Below are 20,459 nucleotides of genomic sequence, written 5' to 3' on the forward strand. Positions count from 1 at the left end.
TATTTTGTGTATATTTTACCACAATAAAAAGAGATGTCCTTTCCAAGGATAGGTATCTGATCCAATTCATGCCAATGACACAGGGGGAGATACTTCCTGGAGGGCTTCTGGGAAAAACTTCCTCATTCTTAGAAGAAAGCAGCAGGATGAGATGTTCTTTATTGTTTCTCTGGACTTGGCATCTGAGGATCTGCAGCTCTCTTGGGACCAGCCTGAGGATGAAGCCAACATCCAGGGCAACAGATAGATGGAAAGGTACAAGCCCTCGATGATGTCATTAAGCTCCAGACCCAATGGACTAAGAACTCAGTCTTAGGGTTTATTGTTAGAAATAAGACAACAGGCCTAGAATAGGGTCACTTAGCTAAGCACACGTCAACACACAGGGACTTTTTTTTAAAAGATGTTTCTTTCTTTTTTTTTTAAGATTTTACTTATTTATTCATGAGAGACAAAGAGCGAGCGAGAGAGAAAGGGGGGGGGCAGAGACACAGGTAGAGGGAGTAGTAGGCACCATGCAGGAAGCCTGATGTGGGACTCGATCCCAGAACTCCGGGATTATGGCCTGGACTGAAGGCTGAGCCACCTGGGCTGCCCATCTTTCTTCCTTTATTTAAAGGATTTTATTTATTTATTTATTCATAAGAGACAAAGAGAGAGAGGCAGAGAGACAGGTAGAGGAAGAAGCAGTTTCCCTGTGCGGAGCCTGATGCAGGACTCAATCCCGGGGATTCCAGGGCTCAGGATCACACCCCCAGCCGAAGGCAGATGCTCAACCACTGAGCCATCCAGGTGTCCCAACACATTAAGACTTAACTTAATTTCGGTTCTGGCCTCTCCCAGAATTGGCATCTTAAATCAATCAGAAATCACCTGGTCAGCACTAATGAGGTCATCTGCCTAACAGACCCCTGCTGTCCGCCAAAGGAAAGTGACCTTGCCACAACCAATCTTCCTTTTTGCTAGCATAATTTCCTTGTCCGGCTCCCTGCTGCCTGTAGAAGTCTTTCATTTTGTTCAGCTCTTCAGAGCTCCTTTCTGCCTGCTAGAGGGAATGCTGTTTAATTCATGAATCATTAAATAAAGCCAATAAGATCTTTAAAATTCAACCAGTTGAATTTTAACGTAATCATGTAAAATACTACATTTCTTGTGGCTAAATCTAGTTTGAATTGAAATTTCTGTAACTTGTTTTCTGAAAGGATCTTGACACTTATACAAGTACTGTTGGTACAAAAAAATTTTGGAAATAACCTAAAAGCCTATGAGTGGGAAAATGGACAAATAAAAAAGAAGTATAAACATAGATGGAGTTACTCTATAGCAGTTAAAAGACAAACACAGGAAGTGAAACGCAGGCTTTATATATGTAAATCGTGCAACAGTACAGTGGTCTTTCATTGTGTTGTATGTGTAAACGTTTTTTAAAAATTAGGTGGATCATATTTAAAAAAATATTTTATTATTTATTCTTGAGAGGCAGAGATATAGGCAGAGGGAGAAGCAGGCTCCCCCCAGGGAGCCTGATGTGGGACTCAGGACCCCAGGATCACAACCTGAGCCAAAGGCAGATGCTCAACCACTGAGCCACCCAGGCACACCAGCCCTGATAAGTTTTCTGAGGCTAATTATGGGGGGAGGGGCAGGACGCATCATCAGAAATGGAACCACTGGGGATCCCTGGGTGGCTCAGTTGTTTAGCGCCTGCCTTCGGCCCAAGACGTGATCCTGGAGTCCCAGGATCAAATCCTACATTGGGCTCCCTGCATGGAGCCTGCTTCTCCCTCTGCCTGTGTCTCTGCCTCTCTCTCTCTCTCTCTCTCTGTGTCTCTCATGAATAAATAAAATCTTAAAAAAAATGGAACCACTGCCCAAATTGCCAATGTTCTATTTTATGAATATCCTAGAATTTTAAGGGAGTTTATTTATTTATTTATTTATTTATTTATTTGTTTGTTTGTTTGACACACAGAAAGAGAGGCAGAGACATAGGCAGAGGGAGAAGGAGGCTTCTTGTAAGGAGCCTGATGTGGGACAGGATCCCAGGACCCTAGGATCATGCCCTGAGCCAAAGGCAGATGCTGAACCACTGAGCCACCCAGTGGTTCCTCTTAATAATTTTTTAAAATTTTATTTTAGAGAGAGAGAGGACAGGTAGGAGGGTCAGAAGGACAGAGAATTTCAAGCAGACAGCATGCTGAGCATGGATTGGGATCTCACCTGAGATCCTGAAATGAACCAAAACCAAGAGCAGGATGCTCAACCAACTGCACCACCCAGGCGCCCCTGAATTGTTCCCTTTAAAATGGTACATTTTATATCATGTGAGTTTCATCTCAATAAAATAATTTTTTTTTAAAGATTTTAATTTATTCATGAGAGACGCAGAGGGAGAGAGAGGGGCAGAGACACAGGCAGAGGGAGTCCTCTGATTTGGGACTCCATCCCGGGACTCCATTCCAGGGCTCCAGGATCAGGCCCTGGGCTGAAGGTGGCGCTAAACCGCTGAGTCACCTGGGCTGCCCTCAATAAAATAATTTTTAAAAAAGTTTTAAGTAGGGGATCCCTGGACGGCTCGGCGTTTTGGCGCCTGCCTTTGGCCCAGGGCGTGATCCTGGAGTCCGGGTATTGAGTCCTGCATCAGGCTCCTGGCAGGGAGCCTGTTTCTCCCTCCTCCTGTGCCTCTCTCTCTCTCTCTCTCTCTCTCTAGGTCTATCATAAATAAATAAATCTTAAAAAAAAAAAGTTTTAAGTAATCCCTATACCCAATGTGGGGCTTGAACTCATGACCCTGAGATCAAGAGTCATATGTTCTTCCAACTGAGTCAGGCGACAGATAAAAGAATTTTTTAAAACAATTTGCTTCTTGTAGGAAAATCCAAACATAAAAGTAAAAAATTGCAATTTCTTCTTTTAGCTACTTTCCATTCACATCCAATCCCATCCCACACGCTTTCCATTAACTGTTTAATATGTAACTGTCCACACTTTAAAGTTTTATAACATACAAAATGATACATATGTCTCATTCTCTCTCAAATGTTTACTGAGCACTTTATCCATGCCAGGCAACAGTTGTAGGCGATGAGAACACAATAGCAAGTCAGACAGAGTCAGGGAATTAATTTTCCAGTAGGAGGAGATGGGCAGTAGGCACGGAGACCAGTAAGAACTTCAGATTGTGATAAGGCATCTGAAAGAAATAAAAAATAAAACTGGGTAACAGGGTAGAGAGTGATGTGGGTTGGTGGAGGGTCAGGATGGTTAGGAGAGGACACATCGGAGCTGAATGACAATGAGCTGGAGGGGTGAAGATCTAGGGGAAGAGTACCCAGAGAGTAGAAAAAAACTAGATGCTTTTAAAGAAATAGGATCGTACTAGATATACTGATCCACTCTATATTCTACACATATAAGACATATTGCTCTTCCTTACTTCACCACATATTATTATTTTTTAAGATTTTATTTATTTATTCATGAGAGACACACACAGAGAGGCAGGGACATAGGCAGAGGGAGAAGCAGACTCCCTGCAGGGAGCCCAGTGCGGGACTTGATCTCAGGACCCAGGATCACGACCTGATCCAAAGGCAGATGCTCAGCCACTGAGCCACCCAGCTGCCCCACTTCACCATATGTTATGGATTTTCCCTTCAGCACAAAGTCTGTGTGACTTTTTGAAAGCTGCATATTACTGCATACTGTTGCTATCCATCACATATTGAGTCATAATATCCCTGTTGATGGACGTTTAGGTTGTTTCTGGTTTCTGTTGCAAAAATGCTGAAAGGACAGCTTTTTACACTCGTGTTTGTTCCTATGGAAAACATTTCCAGGAGTGGCCCTGCTACCTGAGTCCATCTGTAGGTACACGTTTTCATCCCCTAAAACCTCTGGGATGGCCCTGAGTTTTCACATCAGCTTCATGTTTAGAAGCATAAAAGACACACTATTATTTATTTATTGAGGCAGGGAGCCAAATGCAGGCTTGCAGTAAAGTGGTTGTCCAGCTAACCCTGTGTGTTCATGGAGCATAGAGCAAGACGTCCTTGGGAAAACTCGCTCTTTATGTTGACAGTCCTGTGTCCCAATAGCTCTAAATGAGTATAAAAGGGCAGTATGGTCCAAAACTCCCGATTGATGCACTAATTCATTCATGAAACATTTGTTAAGCATGTTTTCTATGCCAGGCATCACTCTGGGCATTGGAGACATAAAGAAGATGAAAAGATGCTGACCTCAAGTCATTCAATCTTAGCACAACAGCAATTATCAAGAAGAGCCTCTCACTTCCCTGCTGGAGCAGTGCCTCAACCCTGGCAGGTCACAGCTTTTGAAAACCAATGGAGTGGATTCTTTTCTGAATTTCCATAATTATCCTATTCAGGGACATGGAAGTTAATGACATCAACTGCTTTTCTAAGCTGTGGGGCTCAGCAGTTTTTGTCTTTGTCTCTTGAAAAAGCTTGTGGGCACAAAGACACTGCTAATTTAATTAGATGTGAAGAACTAACCTAAGAGGGATCCGTCATCCGGTGCCCTATGGGTGATGCATGTTGAAGTATGGCATCCAGGGACAAAGCAGCTGAAGGACAGTACGGGTCACTCTTCGAGTCAGTTGCTTTTTTTGACATTTGTGTGTGTGTTGACATGATTTTTTTTTCCCTTAGGAATAGGGTAGGGAGTGCCAATCTTGAGTGAGGAGGCACTTTATTTTGGACACACTGTATTTTCTTCCGTGTTGCAAATATAATATAAAAATATCTCAATAGCAATGCAGGTCTCCCTTATATAACGGAAGATCTGATTTTTATTTATTTATTTTACATCAATTGTTACTAAGGTTTGGGTAGATTCGAGGGCAATCACTTAATACCAACTTTAAAGTGGGATGGTCTTAAGAAAGATTTAAAATGGGTCTTCAGAGAACTATATTAATAGGCTGTAACCTGAACTTTGTATGAATCAGGGGGATACATCATCTGTCGTGGAAAAAAAAAGAAAAATCAATACCCAGAAGATTAAAAAAAAAAATATATATATATATACCCAGAAGATTTCAGGGAGCCTTGACCACAGAGTTGAAGAAAAAGTTAAAGCCAGGTTTGTTTTAAGGAGGGTCTCTCGTTTCTTCACATTTACAGCACTTGATACTCTCAAGTGTGGAGTTCAAGGGAAAAAAATTCATAAAAATTGCTAAATATTAAACACAATTTTAAACCACTTTAGCATAAGGATTTGTTTTGAAAGGTACCAGACAGCTGTTTTTGAGCTGTCTCATTAATGGGCTGAGTCCTGTTTTATCGTTAAGATACAGATGTTTAGGGATCCCCCGGGTGGCTCAACGGTTAGTGCCTGCCTTGGGCCCAGGGCGTGATCCCGGGGTCCTGGGATCGAATCCCGCGTCGGGCTCCCTGCGTGGAGCCTGCTTCTCCCTCTGTGTCTCTCATGAATAAATAAATAAAACCTAAAAAAAAAAAAAAAGAAAAAAGAAAAAAGAAAGAGAAAGAGATACAGCTATTTAAAATTCAAATTCACATCTCGATCTAGATTCTGGACCCTAACGTAAGGTTGCTAAGAAACATGCATTCTCTGAGCGTCTACGCCTTCCCTCTGTAATTTTTAGCAAGTTAGTTTCACTCTGTCTAGACTCCTTGGAGAAAAAGATCAGCAGTAGGTTCCCCGCCCCCGCCCCCCCCACCCCCCCCTCCACCCCCCAGCCTGGGGCTCCACAGGCCACAATTACAGGAAAAAACCTCACAGGTACTCGGAACAAGGTTGCTTTCCCACTGCATCTAATCGGGTCTGGGTAGTCATCTCCTGCTTTGCTCCCCCGTCCCCCTCCCCTCCCGCATCCCCCCGCCCCCCACGTTTACCTAACCTCGGTCCGCTCGAGCCAACGCCACCACCACTCGGAAGAAAAACCCACTTGGCCTAATGGTGCGTCGTACGGAAGCTGGGCGCACCGGGATGACCTTATTAGTTGGGTACGTCTGGATACACCGTGGAAGAGGCCCCGGTCCTCTGTTTAGCCTGCGAGGCCCCGGGCCGGGAGGAGGGGGGAGGGATGGAAAAGTTCGGGCGGGGGGGGAGGCTTTCAGTGACTAGTCAAACAGGCGGTGAGTCATCCAAAGTTTCCAGCTTAATAACCGCCCCCCCCCCGCCCCGGGGCAGAGCCTGGGCCCCGAGCGCTTTACGAGCCACGCCGCGGCCCAAGTCACTGCCGTCTCGCACCCAGTGAAGGCAGAAGATGCGAGACGCGCGGCGCCGGCTTTGAAAAGTAGGGCGAAATCCGGCTGCGGGGCGGGGCGGGGCGGGGCGCGGGAAGGCGGGGAGGCCCGGGGAGCCCGGGGGCCGAGGACGCACCGGCTGGCGCCGCGGGAGCGCAGGACCGCGGCGAGGACCACCCCGGCGGCCGCAGAGTCGCGCGAGGACGCGCCGCCGCCCCGCCCCCACCGGGTGACAGGTGGGGCCGCCGAGCGACGCCGAGTCCTCCGCCTCCTCCCGCTGCCTGCCGGGAGCCCGAGCCGCTTCCGGTTGCTCCGGGCTTCCGAACTCCGACTCCCGTCGGCCCCCGGGAAAACCGCAGCGGGGATGGGGGTGGGGGTATCGCGCGGGCGCTGCCGGGACTCGTAGTTCGGCCCGCCGCCGCGCTTCGTAGCCGGCAACGCGGACGGGCAGGGTCGGGAACTACCGAGGCGAAGGTACGGGTGGCGGGGAGGGGTCAATCCGCGCCGGCGTGGGGTTGGCGCTGAGGCGGTGCGAGGTGGTTGGGGTTGGGGTTGGGGTTGGGGTGGGAGGAGATCCGCTCGCACACACGAGGAGGGCTGAGCCGCCGCCGCCGCCGCCGTTCGTCGTCGCCGGTGCGGAGTTGGGACCGGAGCCCTCGCCGCGACGACGCCGGGGATTGTGTCGCGAGCCCCCCGTCTGCCTCGCTGCTTGGCCGGGTCAGCGCGGCCTGCTCCCGCCCGGCCCGTCGCCCCCGCCTCCATTTCCCGCCCTCTCTTCGCCACACACACGGCCCCCCCGATCATGGATCCGGGCAGCGGCGGCGGCGGCGGCGGCGGCGGCGGCGGGAGCAGCAGCGGCAGCAGCAGCAGCGACTCGGCGCCCGACTGCTGGGACCAGGCGGACATGGAGGCGCCCGGGCCGGGACCGTGCGGCGGCGGCGGCGGCGGCCCCTCGGCGGCGGCGGCCGAGGCCCAGCGGGAGCCCCTCAGCGCGGCCTTCAGCCGGCAGCTCAACGTCAACGCCAAGCCCTTCGTGCCCAACGTCCACGCCGCCGAGTTCGTGCCGTCCTTCCTGCGGGGCCCGGCCCAGCCGCCGCCGCCCGCCGCCGCGAGCCACGGAGCCGGCAGCGGCGCGGGAGGCGCTCCGGGTAAAGGGCCGGGAGCCCCCGGGGGTGCGGGTGGGCGCGCCCCGCGGGGCCGGGCGGCACGTGGGGCGCTGACAGCCCCGGCCGGCCCCCCGCCCCCCCGGAGCGGAGCCCGCACAGGGCGCGGGCGGGGCCGCGGCGGGTCAGCGCCACGAGGCCGGGGAGCGGGGCCGGCCGGCGCCGGCGCCGCGGGGGGGCGGGGGGGGGCGCGCTCGCGTGTGTCCCCGCCACCCCAGGCCGCGGCGCGGAGCGTCCCGGAGGAATCCCGAGATGCATTGCAGCGGGGCGCCCCGGCCGCGGCCGCGCGGATGCCCAGGCCGCCCGCCGACGCCCGCCGACGCCCGCCTTGCCGTAAGGGGGGCTCGCGCTTCGCCCCCGCTCCCTGGCGACACCGTCGCGTTGCCCCAGCCGTCGGCCCGGCCCAGGTTGGCCTCGGCGCAGCCCGCGCCCGCCGCGTGTCCGCCCGTCCGCCCGCCCCACGCGCCCGCAGCGTCTGTTGAGGACTTCTGCAGCCGCCGCGGGCGGGCCGTTCCCCGGCCGAGCTTTTGCGAGGTTCCCAGCCGAACCCCCGCTTCTTTACGAGAATCCTCGGGTCTCAGCACGCTCCCGAGGACTCGTTTACAGGAACGTCGGACGAGCGGACTTTATAACTTGGCAGATAAAGGCGCTTATTTTAGGAGCTGTCAGCGTGGGTTTAAAGAGGAAAAGGTTGAAAAGGGACTTTGCTCCCGGTGTTTAAGGCAGAGGATTGGGGGCCTGGGTCGTGCACGTTCCCACGCAGCTCGTGAGTGAGACCGGATTGCTGATCTTTCCCTGAAGCTCTAAGTTGCGCTGTTTCTTAGTCTAGGTGGGCATCATAAGAGTGCTCTAGGAGGCTGGTTTCTTAAGTTGTCGTAACAGTCTTCTCCCCGGAGGCAAAGGAGGTTTGGAGAAGTACTTTGGCCAAGTGTGTATGTGAGGACGTAGCTCGGGTTTGGTTGCTTTGTTGATTGGTATTTTTTTTTTTTTAAGATTTTATTTATTCATGATAGACCTAGAGACAGAGAGAGAGGGGCAGAGACACAGGCGGAAGCAAAAGCAGGCTCCATGCCTGGAGCCCAACGCGGGACTCGATCCCGGGACTCCAGGATCACGCCCTGGGCCAAAGGCAGGCGCCAAACCGCCGAGCCACCCAGGGATCCCCTGTTGTTTGGTATTTTATTTGCATAGGCAGTTGATGTTTTCCTTTCCAATAAGGAAATTAAGCTCTTTTTTTTCCCCCCTAGATCAAGCCATTTCTGCTGCCCAAACTAGTTCCTTGCCAGCTCCTTAAAGTGTTGGTTTCCCTGTACTTTATCACGTAGATTCCTTTTATCCAGCCATTTTCTCTGTGGCCCTCCCTGCTTCCTTTGGAGCGGCCCGCACCACTTGGGCCACCCGTAGAACTCCGTTTCCAGCCTGAGTAGCCATCAGAGCCATCAGCCATCCAAGGGCAGTCATCCTGAGAGCAGTGGTCAGGAACGATGGTTATTGTTGAGTGGCTAGGCGGTACATCTTACACCAGGGGGACTGCTTTTCTCTTCCTGGTATTTGCCAATTCCAGCTTTATTCTTAACAATTTTCCCTGTGACATTGCTAGGAGTTGGCGATGTAAAAGTGTGTGGGGAAGTGGTTGTTAGTAAGGAAATTCCCTACATTGCGATCGGTTTTTTCTTTTTGTTATCAGAAACCTATTTTGGTGTAACTTTATCAGATGCTTCTACAAAATGTCTCTGAATCTTTTTTTTTTTTTTTTTTTTTTTTTTTTTTTTTTTTTTTTTAAATTTTTATTTATTTATGATAGTCAGAGAGAGAGAGAGAGGCAGAGACACAGGCAGAGGGAGAAGCAGGCTCCATGCACCGGGAGCCCGACGTGGGATTCGATCCTAGGTCTCCAGGATCGCGCCCTGGGCCAAAGGCAGGCGCCAAACCGCTGCGCCACCCAGGGATCCCAATGTCTCTGAATCTTAAAAAATAATCCTCTGTAGGGTGTTTATTTATTTTAAGAATTTTGGCTTTTTTTTTTTTTTTAGTTTTTTTTTTTTTTCAAAGATTTTTATTTATTCATGAGAGACAGAGAGGCAGAGACACAGGCAGAGGGAGAAGCAGGCTCCCTGCAGGAGCCCAATGTGGGACTCAATCCTGGACCCCGAGATCACGTCCTGAGCCAAAGGTAGACGCTCAACTGCTGAGCTACCCAGGTGCCCCTATAGGATGTTTATTTAGAAAAGAATGGGTTTTCTCATCTCATGTCCAGAGTTTTATGTTAGATCGCATGTTCCAGCCCATTCAGGTCCATAAAATACCACCCTTAGAACAGGGAACTGTGCTTGGAAGAAGCAGGGGAAAAGTTGGAAATAGTACTTAGATTGAGATTCACGGTGGGGCGGGGGACCATAAAATTTGCAACTTTTTTTTATAGTGAGGAAATAGTCAGTAGGGCAAGCATGTTTTCTTTTGTTGTTAAGCCATAGCTGAAATTTGTGGTGGGTGTGTTTTGAAACTAAATACCAGGAGAGCTCTTGAAGGATTCTAGAGATAGAGCATGAGAATGGATGACTTGTAAAATGTGTCTATCTAGAATGAATATCTGTCATTTCTGGAGGAAATGGTCTCCTTCTTTCCTCCCTCCTTCCCTCCCTCCCTTCCTCTCTTTTTTTGGAAATTCAGTGGGCCTTGAGCAGGAGGAGGAAGATGTTTTTGCCCAAAGTGTCATTCACCTTTCTGGAGGGCTGCTTGTTATGCCTGTTTCTTAGCCGTCCCAAGTCAGAACTTGGGATTCAGTGTTGACCTTGAATCTTTTTGAAAATTTAATACAGGTTTCCAAAGGAATGATTAAGTAGAACACATTTAAGTGTAATTAAGTATAATTCGTTTAAATATAATTCTCTGCAGATCCAAGTAAATTGGCTAAGTGATGCTCCTTAAAGTAGAGGTCCTGAAATGAATGAAAATGTGTAAGATGGGTTACTTGTACTAGAACTAACATTTTCTATGATAGACTGTACTTGAAGTTCCACTTTGCACCCAGTTCAGTCTTTGTTGTTGTTGTTAAATGAGAAACAGATTTAATGGTGGTGATCAGGGTTGCTTGGTGTCTTGGTTTATTTGGGCTGCTGTAACAAAATACTCCAGACTAGGTGGCTTTTAAACAACGGAAATTTATTGCTTACAGCTCTGGAGGCTGGAAGCCTGAGACATCAGGGAATCCAGCCTGTTCTGGTGAGAGTCCTCTTCTGGGTTGTCAGCTGCTGACTTCTTGTGGCTCAAAGGAGCTCTATGAGACCTTTTTTTCTTTTTCTTTTTCTTTTTTTTTTTTAATGAAGGCAGTAATCCTATTCCCGAAGGGTCCACCTTCATGACCTAGGACCTCTGAAAGGCCCCACTTAATTTTATCACATTAGGCATTAGGATTTCAATATAGGAATATGAGAGACACACATTTTTCAGAGCATACATAGCACTTGGACTTTTAGAACAGCCAGAGCTTCTAAAATAGTAGTTTAGTGTTCTTTCTACCACCCCACCCTCAACACCTCTCAAAACTCTGCCACTAAAAGCAGTACAGAGGGATGCCTGGGTGGCTCAGCAGTTGAGTGTCTGCCTTTGACTCAGGGCGTGATCCTGGAGTCCCGGGATCAAGTCTCGCATCAGGCTCCCTGCATGGAGCCTGCTTCTCCCCCTGCCTGTATCTCTGCCTCTTACTCTCTCTCTGTGTCTCTCATGCATAAATAAAATCCTTAAGAAAAATAATAATAAAAGCAGTACAATAAAACTAGCAGTCCTAAGTAGGCCCTCAGAGGAGGAATTGTCTTCAAAATGTTGCACATTGTATTGTGAAACTTGAATTTTAGAAATGTTCTTTTCTTTCTTTTTTTTTTTTTTTTTAAGATTTTATTTATTTATCATGAAAGATAGAGAGAGAGGCAGAGACGCAGGCAGAGGGAGAAGCAGGCTCCATGCAGGGAGCCTGATGTGGGACTCCATCCGGGTCTCCGGGATCACATGCTGGGCCAAAGGCAGGCACTAAACCGCTGAGCCACCCAGGGATCCCAAGAAATGTTCTATTTTGTAGTGTTTGAGTTCCGCTGAATGCCTTTTTGTAGGGGAGAGGTGGTTTTTTTTTTTTTTCCCCAAAATGAGTAAGCTATAATGCACCATTAAAAATTTACCTTTTAGAAATATACAGTAGTGGGACGCCTGGGTGGCTCAGCGGTTGGGTGTCTGCTTTCCAGCTTTGGGTGTGATCCCAGGGTCCCAGGATCAAGTCCCACATTGGGCTCCCTGAATGGAGCTTGCTTCTCCCTCCGCCTGCCTCTCTCTCTCTGTCATGAATAAATAAACACAATCTTTTAAAAAAAGAAATATACAGTAGTTTTTAGTACATTCACAAAGTTTGAGACCATTACCACTTGGTGAATGCTTGTTAGTCACTAGTCTCAAAGGTGACCTCAGCAGAGCCATAAGATCCAGAATCAAAGTAATAATTGTTTTGTCCAGAAGGGCTCTTAGACATTATTTACATTACACAATACCTGTGGAAATTGATAGATAAATTTAGATAAGATTCTTTTTTTTTTTTAAGATTTTATTTATTCATGAGAGACAGACATAGGCAGAAGGAGAAGCAGGCTCCCTGTGGGGAGCCTGATATGGGACTTGATCCCAGGACCCAGGGATTATGACCTGAGCTGAAGGCAGATGCTCAATCACTGAGCCACCCAGATGCCCCAGTAGATAAGATTCTTGAGATTTGTTTCTCTTTCTGTAAGACCAGAAGGCCTGCAACAACAATTCTACTGTCAAGGATTTTTCAGGATTCCATGGAACAGACAGTGGAGTGCAGTAAGAGAGAAGCAGGGAAAAGGATTGTTCCTGGAATTTCTTTTCCTACCTTGATTTACTGATTTATTAGACTCTTAGATTTGGGTTCTTTCTTTCTTTCTTTCTTTCTTTCTTTCTTTCTTTCTTTCTTTCTTTCTTTCTTTCTTCTCTTTCTTCTCTTCTCTTTCTTCTCTTTCTTCTCTTCTCTTTCTCTCTCTCCCCCTTTCGTTCTCTTTCTTTCTTTTTTCTTTTCTTTTCTTTTCTTTTCTTTTCTTTTCTTTTCTTTTTTCTTTTCTTTCTTGCTTTCTTGCTTTCTTAGATTTTTATTTATTCATGAGAGACACACAGAGGAATAGAGACATAGGCAGAGGGAAAGGCAGCCTCCTCACAGGGAGCCCCATGTGGAACTCAGTCCCAGGACCCCAGGATCACTCCCTGAGCCAAAATTGGACGCTCAACCCCTGAGCCACCTAGGCGTCCCATTAGATTTGGGTTCTTATTTCATGATTTTACAAGCTTGAATGGCCAGAGTATGGAGAACTATGTAACAAGCGAACGCATTGACTGGTGCTGTGCCACATCAAGCAGTTTTTTATTTAAACTGTTAGAATTTTTGATTGGTAATAAACTCACTTTGGGGCAGATTTTATTTAGGGTAGTTAGTACATAGCTTTGTGCCTTCTTTTGGCCTTTGCTTATTTTTCACCTTTTCTGGAATGAAAAGACAGCAATTAAAATTTATCATGCCAGTTAGAGAAATGTACAGGACAGATTTTAAGCCTTGTCTTGCTTGCATTTATTCACTGGGGAGTAGATACCTTTTTTGAAAACAAAAAGTTTTTTTTTTTTTTTTTTTAAGAGAGAGTGCACACACAGGAGGGGCGGAGGGAGAGAGAATCCCAAGCAGACTCCTTGCACATTGAGCTTGGAACCCATGGAGGGGCTCGATCTCAGGATCCTGAGATGACCACTGGAGCCTAAACCAAGAGTTGGACACTTAACTGGCTGAGCCACCCAGGTGTCCCAAAGAGGAAATGTTTTAAAGTGTTAAAGTAGTATGGTCTTTCTGTTGAAAAGAAAGGAATGAAAGAGATTTGATAACCTTTTGGGGTGAATTAGCAGAAATAGAATGGATTGTTTTGAGATGTGAATCTCTGGCTTTGCTTATATATATATAGCAATTAACCAACAAACGTTTGAAGGCCTTTAGAACACAGGAGAATGCTGTGCCAGGTACTTGAAGGGATGCTACCAAGATGATTAAGTTGTGACCCTCAAGGAGCCTGGAAAGGAATGGATCAAATACCTATTTTACTCTAATGAGGGCCCCAACATGGTAAGAGGGCCATACAGAGTGGGGAGAGAGCTTTCAAAGCTGAGAGGAGGAATCGTTCACACTTTTCCTTACATAAGTGGTTTCAGTCCTGTCACCCTAATCATAAAACTGGAGATCTATTTTCTGCTAAGTGTTCTTTGTAAATACCTTGGGGTCTTTTTAAATTGAGATCTAATTTACATATACAACTTACCCTTGTGTTTCTCTGTTTTAAGTTTCCTAGGAACTTGCTGGAGTAGAGCATTGGTTATCTTTTTACATTAATTGAAGTATAGTTGACACACAATGTTACATTAGTTTCAGGTGTACAATATAGTGGTTCCTCCCACAACAAGTATAGCTCCCGTCTGTCACCAGGCAGCTGCTATTACAGTCCCACTGACTATTCCTTGTGCTAGAGCTTGCATTCCTATTAGCATCGCTTGCTCTTCTTTTTAGACTATTTGTTGTCTCTTTCATATGAACAGCCCTGAGCTACCGCAGTTCTGGTAGTGTATCTGTTGGGCATGTTAATTTAGGATTGCATCCTTCTATTTGCAGTTCTTAAAAATCTTTGGGAAGCAAGAATTGGCCGCTAGTTGAAGATTCTTGATTGTTCTGAGACCCTTAGACTCCTTTTTTAACTGTCATCGTTGATTCATATCAAAGCTGCTTAAAAGTTTTGTCCTTGCTTTCAGTAGATCTTAACAAAGCATGGCTGGGCTGTAGATGTATTTGTTTTTTTTTTTTTTCATAAATGGCTTTGTTCTGAGGAAACCCAACTGTTACCGTACTCCAAGTTGAACCAGATCCCCAGCATAATTCTACTTTCCAGGTGAGAGAAACTGTAAGGGTTTTCTGAGCATCTTTTATTAGCCTGGCCTGAGAGTGGTGACACCAAATTCCAGACCACATTCCGACTAGGTAATGATAGTCACTTGAAACAAACAAAAAGTGCATACCTGTCAGTGTCATTGAGGCAATTTCCTGGTTGACCATTGCTGCAGAACTCCAGTGGGTTAACCATACTACTAAGTGGCCTGTGTCCATCTCCTTTGGGTAGTTGCTTTTGGTTGCATATAGATGTTTTTCTCTTACTTTGTACCTTATTAGGGCTGTCTGAAATAGTTTCAGGTTTATGTATTTCAGGTATACCTCCTTGTTTTTAATGCAGGTGGGATATAAATCTTAGATGGATATTTTAGGGTTGTTTGAAGAATACAGTGGGACTTTACAGAAAGCCTAATCAAGTTGGTATGTGGCATTGTTAGTGATTAAATAGATAAGATTTTGGAATGTGGGGGCTAGAAATGACTCCAGCAGTAATACAATTGCCTCATTTTTGGATAAAGAAACTGAAGCCTAGGGATCCCTGGGTGGCGCAGCGGTTTAGCGCCTGCCTTTGGCCCAGGGCGTGATCCTGGAGACCCAGGATCGAATCCCACGTCGGGCTCCCAGTGCATGGAGCCTGCTTCTCCCTCTGCCTATGTCTCTGCCTCTCTCTCTCTCTCTGTGTGACTATCATAAATAAATAAAAATTAAAAAAAAAAAAAAAAGAAACTGAAGCCTAGAGATGCTAAGTGAAGGCATAAGGTCACTCACTGCTTTAATGACATGGTTGATTCTAGAATCTACATTTGCCAACTGCTAGTTCAGTGCTCTCTGCACACATCACTTTTTAATAATGGGGAAAAGGGTATGCTTAGAGCTGATACTACGATCAGCGTGGGTCTTCTCACTCTGGAATTTGCCTTACATTTTATTCTTAAGTTTTTGTAATTATTAATGGGGCTTTGACCTGCTTGTTGTAATCATAAATTTACTTGGCAGTTACCACTTAATGTGGAATCTTCACAACAATCTCCTCATGTATAGGTGCTGTTAACACATTTTACAGATAAGAAAATTAAGGCTCAGAGAAGCTAAGTAAATTAGCAAGGTGATATCCATGACTACACGGAGAAGCTAGATTAGAATCTAGGTCTGACTTCAAAGCTTATTCTAGTAATGGTTATTTGCTAGCCCTTTCCTTGTGATTTGATATTAAAAGATCTTTTTGGCCGAGATACTTTCTTCAGAAAAGGAGCCCATGACTGTGTGGGCTATGGCACTCTCTGTGTTCTGTCTCCGTGTGAGCGGAGTAACATTCTTATAAGGAGGCAGTGCTCTAAAGTAATACCTTGAAATTGCTGCTTTATACATTTTTGGAAACGATGATGTAAAATAATTTAAACAGCTCTGGCCATGACTGTCTGTGACATCATGCCTTTTATTTTTAGAGTGTTAGGTAATTAAGGCAAAAACATGGACCTTTGTATATGTTCTGTGAGCTCTTCTTTCTGATGTCTGCCTTTACTGTTTCCCGTTTTGTCTCTGGGAGAAAAATAGCTCAGCATGCAGTTTTGGTGAGACTTCCTAGTCACCTGGGTGCTAGAGAAGTTTTAGTTCCTTACTCAGACTGTACTTGAACATCTTTTTTTTTTTTTTTTTAAGGTTTTTATTTATTCATTCATGAGAGAAACAGAGAAAGAGAGGCAGAGACACAGGCAGAGGGACAAGCAGGCTCCATGCCTGGAGCCCGATGTGGGACTTGATCCTGGGACTCCCAAGATCTGCCCTGGGCCAAAGGCAGGCGCCAAACCGCTGAGCCACCCAGGGATCCCCCCAGAACATCTTTTGAATATTGTTTCTCTAACCTCTTGTTAAAAAGTCGGCACACAGGAGGTTGGTTTTACTCTATTGAGCCCTAATGGGAATGTGGTAAACATAAGACGACACCAGTACTGCTGAGAAAACTGAGCCAATAAGATCACAAGGAGCTAGCTCTGAAAACCAAGAGAAAGCTGAAGGGATTCAGTAAAATCAGGTGTGTGTTCTGTATGGTCCATGCGCTGTGCCAGCTTGTGGGGACTACAAGGGTAGGAAAAAAGTCTCCATATTTCAGAAAACCACTGTTCTGGAAGTCTGTAATGGCCTTGGGAACCAGAAGGAAGATGAGTTTGCACCTGTAATTGAAGGCAGGGTACTATCCTAGAGGAGTTCTGAGGAGGGATCATTAGCCTTCAGGTGGGGGGCCGGGTAGGGACTGTGATGAGAGTGGAAGATCAGGTGTGGCTGGTTTGTACCGCAGTGGAGGAGAATGTGTGAGCAGCCAGAGCTGTGCACTTGGGGCTCTTTAATTAATTGAAATTAAAATATAAAATTCAGTTCCTCAGTTGAGGTAAAACTTTTCAAGGGCTTAATAGCCACATGTGACTTGAGACTATCCTGTCATAACACAGAGAACATATCCATCACTGCAGAAACTTGTATTGGGACAGGATTTTGTCACACTATTCTCACTTCTTTTTTTGGGGTGCAAAATGGTGGTTTTATTAAAGCATAGCATAGGGATCCCTGGGTGGCTCAGCGGTTTAGCGCCTGCCTTCGGCCCAGGGTGTGATCCTGGAGACCCGGGATCGAGTCCCATGTCAGGCTCCCTGCATGAAGCCTGCTTCTCCCTCTACCTGTGTCTCTGCCTCTCTCTCTCTGTGTCTCATGAATGAATAAATAAAATAAAATAAAAAAAAACCAAAAACATAGGACAGAAGGAGCAGTTGCCTATTTTTTTCTTTAATGAGCATACAATGTACAGGACTAAGGAATTTTAGTTAGGATAGCCCTTTTATAGATTGCTGTTTAGTGTGTAGAGGGTTAAAGATCAGTTTCATTTCTAAAGCAGTACAAATTTAAATTGGTTATTTATGAAATATACAGATTAAGCACTTTTCAAGAATTGGCCAGACGTTTGTGTTGAAAACATGTGGCTTGAATTGAAACATAACTTTCATTATTAACCACCTGTATGACCTTGATTAACTTAACTTGAGCTTTATCAATGAGCTGGCTGAGGAATCTCCATGTTGAAGGCTTGATTTCATGATGAGATCTTTCATTTCATGTGGGGCTTGAACTCCCCAGACCTGAGAACAAAGAGTCTCATGCTCTATTGACTGAGCCAGCCAGTTGGCGCCCTCCATGATCAGATCTTTTAAAAATATTTATAATCTTTTAAAAAATTACAGTGAAATCACGGGGCCCCTGGGTGGCTCTGTTGGTTAAGCATCTGACTCTTGATTTCTGCTAAGCTCACGATCTCAGGGTCATGAGATCTAGCCCCGCAGTGGGCTCCATGCTCAGCTGGGAGTCTGTTGCTCTCTTTCCCTCAAGAGCTGCACACGCGCGCATGTGTGCTCTCTTGCTCTCAAATAAATAAATCTTTAAAAACAAAAATTAGAGAGACGCCTGGGTGTCTCAGCGGTTGAGCACCTGCCTTCAGCCCAGGGCATGAACCTGGGGTCCTAGGATTGAGTCCCACAATCAGGCTCCCTGCATGGAGCTTGCTTCTCCCTCTGCCTATGTCTGCCTCTCTCTCTCTTTCTCTGTGTCTCTCATGAATAAATAAAATCTATTAAAAAAATTACAGTGCAATCCACATAACAAAATTAACCATTTTAAGGTGAATAATTTAGCCAATGTTGTGCAACCACACCTCTGTCTAGTTCCAAAACATTTTCATCACCCCAAGAGGAGACCCATTCCCATTAAGCACTTACTTCCTATTCCCCCCTCCTCCTCCCAGCTCTGGCAACCACCAGCCTGCTTGCGGGCTCTATGATGGATTTTCCTATTCTGAACATTTTATATGAGTGACCCTTTGTGTCTGGCTTATTTCAGCAGGTTCAAATTTTCTCTAACAGTTTTAAGATTCAGATTATCATCTGTGCTTTAGCACAGGCAATAATATTGGTAACATCCTTCTTGTTTTAAAATTTGTGGTGGTATACCCAGTATCACATCCAGTTCATTAATCTTCCTTGATCACGAACCAGAGTATTAGTTTCCCTTTTAATCTGGGGTATTGCAGGTTACTCATTGATGCACTCTGATAGCTTTCCCACTTAAGTAGAATTGTTCCTTTTTTTGAATGCTTGATAAGAGTTTATCTCTGAACATGGAAATACCATTGGAAAATAGGAAACCATAATGTCACTCCTCACTCCTCGGGAGATTTACTAACTTTTCCTTCGCTAGCGGATATGAACTGTGCAGGACTTGAAATCATGGTCATCTGTTTGCTGACTATGAACAAATGACTTTGGGCCTTAGAATTCTCAGCCCGGGCTCCTTAGTAGCTAGTAAAGTCAGAATGAATGTACATTATGAGTAAGATCTGAGTAGAATGAACTGGAAAGGGTTGCCTGGGTGTATGTGTGTGTATGAGAAGACGGGTGCAGTTATATTGAGAAGTTTAAATTTAAAAGAACAGCTTGCTATATCTGATTTTTCTGGTTCATTATTGCAAAAATATGAGTTCACAAATGTCGCTGGCATTGCCATTAAGTTTATAATGTGATCTGTCTGAATGGGTGGAAAGCTTTTTTCCACCTTGGGGAAAGTACGGTCAACTTCTTATTTGGGGGCCTTTTAATATGCCTAGGTATTTATTAAGCACTTAGTTGTTTTTAGTACTTGACTCTGTCCCTGTGAGCTTTACAAACATAAGGCAAACATAAATAGAATGTTTTGAAAAATAAGGCCACGAACAGATTATTATTATTTTACAGCCACGGAGGTGGTCTGGTGATTGATGTCATTATCCTGGAAGTGCCTCACAGTCTTCTGCATGTATTGTGTATTTGTAAGCCTAAGAGTTGGTTCTAGAACTAGGTGGTCAGGTGTGGTATTGTTTGGTTTTGTAAAGCTCCTCTGCAGTTTGGGGTGTCTTACTACGTGATCTTTTCCCTCGCCTTAAAACACTGCATCACCTCTGACTCAGTTTACTTTTACTGAGTAGTTTTTCAGCAACGGCCATTTGAAGAAGGGCGAGATGGCACTTGTCTAACTTGGAAAAAGCCCAGTTGGGTTGGGTTTGTCTGCGTGTTAGATGGGAGTGATTTATGTATTTCAGGGTGTTTGGTGGGGGGGGGGGGGGAGTTGAATGAGTCAGCACATCAGGGCTCATTAAAAATCAATTGGAGTTAATTTCCCCCACCGCCAGTGCTGTGTGGATTTTTGAGTACCTCCGTCTGATCGACACATCTGATAGTCATGCTGGTTTGATAGAGTTGAGTGTACCTCAGTGCGTGTTAGGGGGAGAGACTCACATGTTGATTATCTGCTTGGTGCCAGTAATTATTTAATAGACTTGAAACAAATGTATTCTCTCATTTAATTTTCTCAGCAGTCCTGTCAGGTGGATGGCATGTCATTTCCAGAATTCCAGTGAAGTAGCTGCATCTCATAACTTGAGGGGACAAGCCAGCATTTAAAGTAGGAGTCAGCTCAGTGCCAGCCCCTTACCACTACCCTGTGCTGCTCTCCTCCATCCCGAGGAGGCACAAAAACTTGGTTCACTTAGCATGCCTGGTTTTCTCTGAAAATGGGGCAATTTTCCTTACTCTACCCATAAAGTTTTCTTTGAAATAGGAAAACAAAAAGTTAATCTCTATTACACCTGAAGTATAATTCCTGTTCCCTCCCAAACCTTGTTCAAATGATTTTTTTGGGGGGTGAGGGGGTGGGAGGACGCCCGGGTGGCTCAGAGGTTGAGCGCTTGCCTGCCTGTGGCCCAGGGTGTGGTCCTGGAGTCCTGGGATCGAGTCCCACATCGGGCTCCCTGAAGGGAGCCTGCTTCTCTCTCTCTGTCTCTCATGAATAAATAAATAAAATTTTAAAAAATCAAATGATTTTTTTTTTCTTATTTTCTGTTAATATCCTGCTAATCATGTAGGCTGGGATCATCTTAGACCTTTCACTCTTCCTCCTCTTGCCAGATGATGCCTCTGTTAGCTTTGCCCTCAACCCCTCCTCTCTATTTGTACTGCTCATTTGTTCAGAGGGCAGGCTTTCCTATATGGTGATGTTGGTCTATCTGCCACCATA

At 45.9% G+C, this 20,459-nt stretch overlaps 2 protein-coding genes across 7 annotated transcripts in view; one reads left to right on the top strand and one right to left on the bottom strand.

Moving 5' to 3' along the window:
* Positions 1–2,953: 2,953 nt before the first annotated feature.
* On the bottom strand, positions 2,954–7,037 carry LOC102151240 (serine/arginine repetitive matrix protein 1-like). The gene is made up of 3 exons (XM_038538929.1): positions 6,370–7,037; positions 5,885–6,036; positions 2,954–3,193 (listed from the first exon to the last, which is right to left on the bottom strand). Exons 1-3 carry the CDS (start codon positions 7,035–7,037, stop codon positions 3,114–3,116), a joined length of 900 nt encoding a protein of 299 aa, XP_038394857.1. The 3' UTR covers positions 2,954–3,113.
* GSPT1 (G1 to S phase transition 1) overlaps positions 6,180–20,459 on the top strand; it is a 40,345-nt gene continuing 26,065 nt past the window's right edge. For 2 of the 6 annotated variants that reach the window (XM_038540333.1, XM_038540334.1), the window contains exon 1: positions 7,036–7,381. In XM_038540333.1, coding sequence (XP_038396261.1) covers positions 7,036–7,381 — 346 coding nt within the window. Of the gene's footprint in view, positions 6,284–6,648; positions 6,708–7,035; positions 7,382–8,008; positions 8,226–12,219; positions 12,242–20,459 lie in introns of those variants that run through there. The other 4 variants (XM_038540338.1, XM_038540336.1, XM_038540337.1 and 1 more) reach the window with 4 other exon arrangements.

Source organism: Canis lupus, chromosome 6, assembly GCF_011100685.1.
Source record: "Canis lupus familiaris isolate Mischka breed German Shepherd chromosome 6, alternate assembly UU_Cfam_GSD_1.0, whole genome shotgun sequence".
Lineage (NCBI taxonomy): Eukaryota > Metazoa > Chordata > Mammalia > Carnivora > Canidae > Canis > Canis lupus.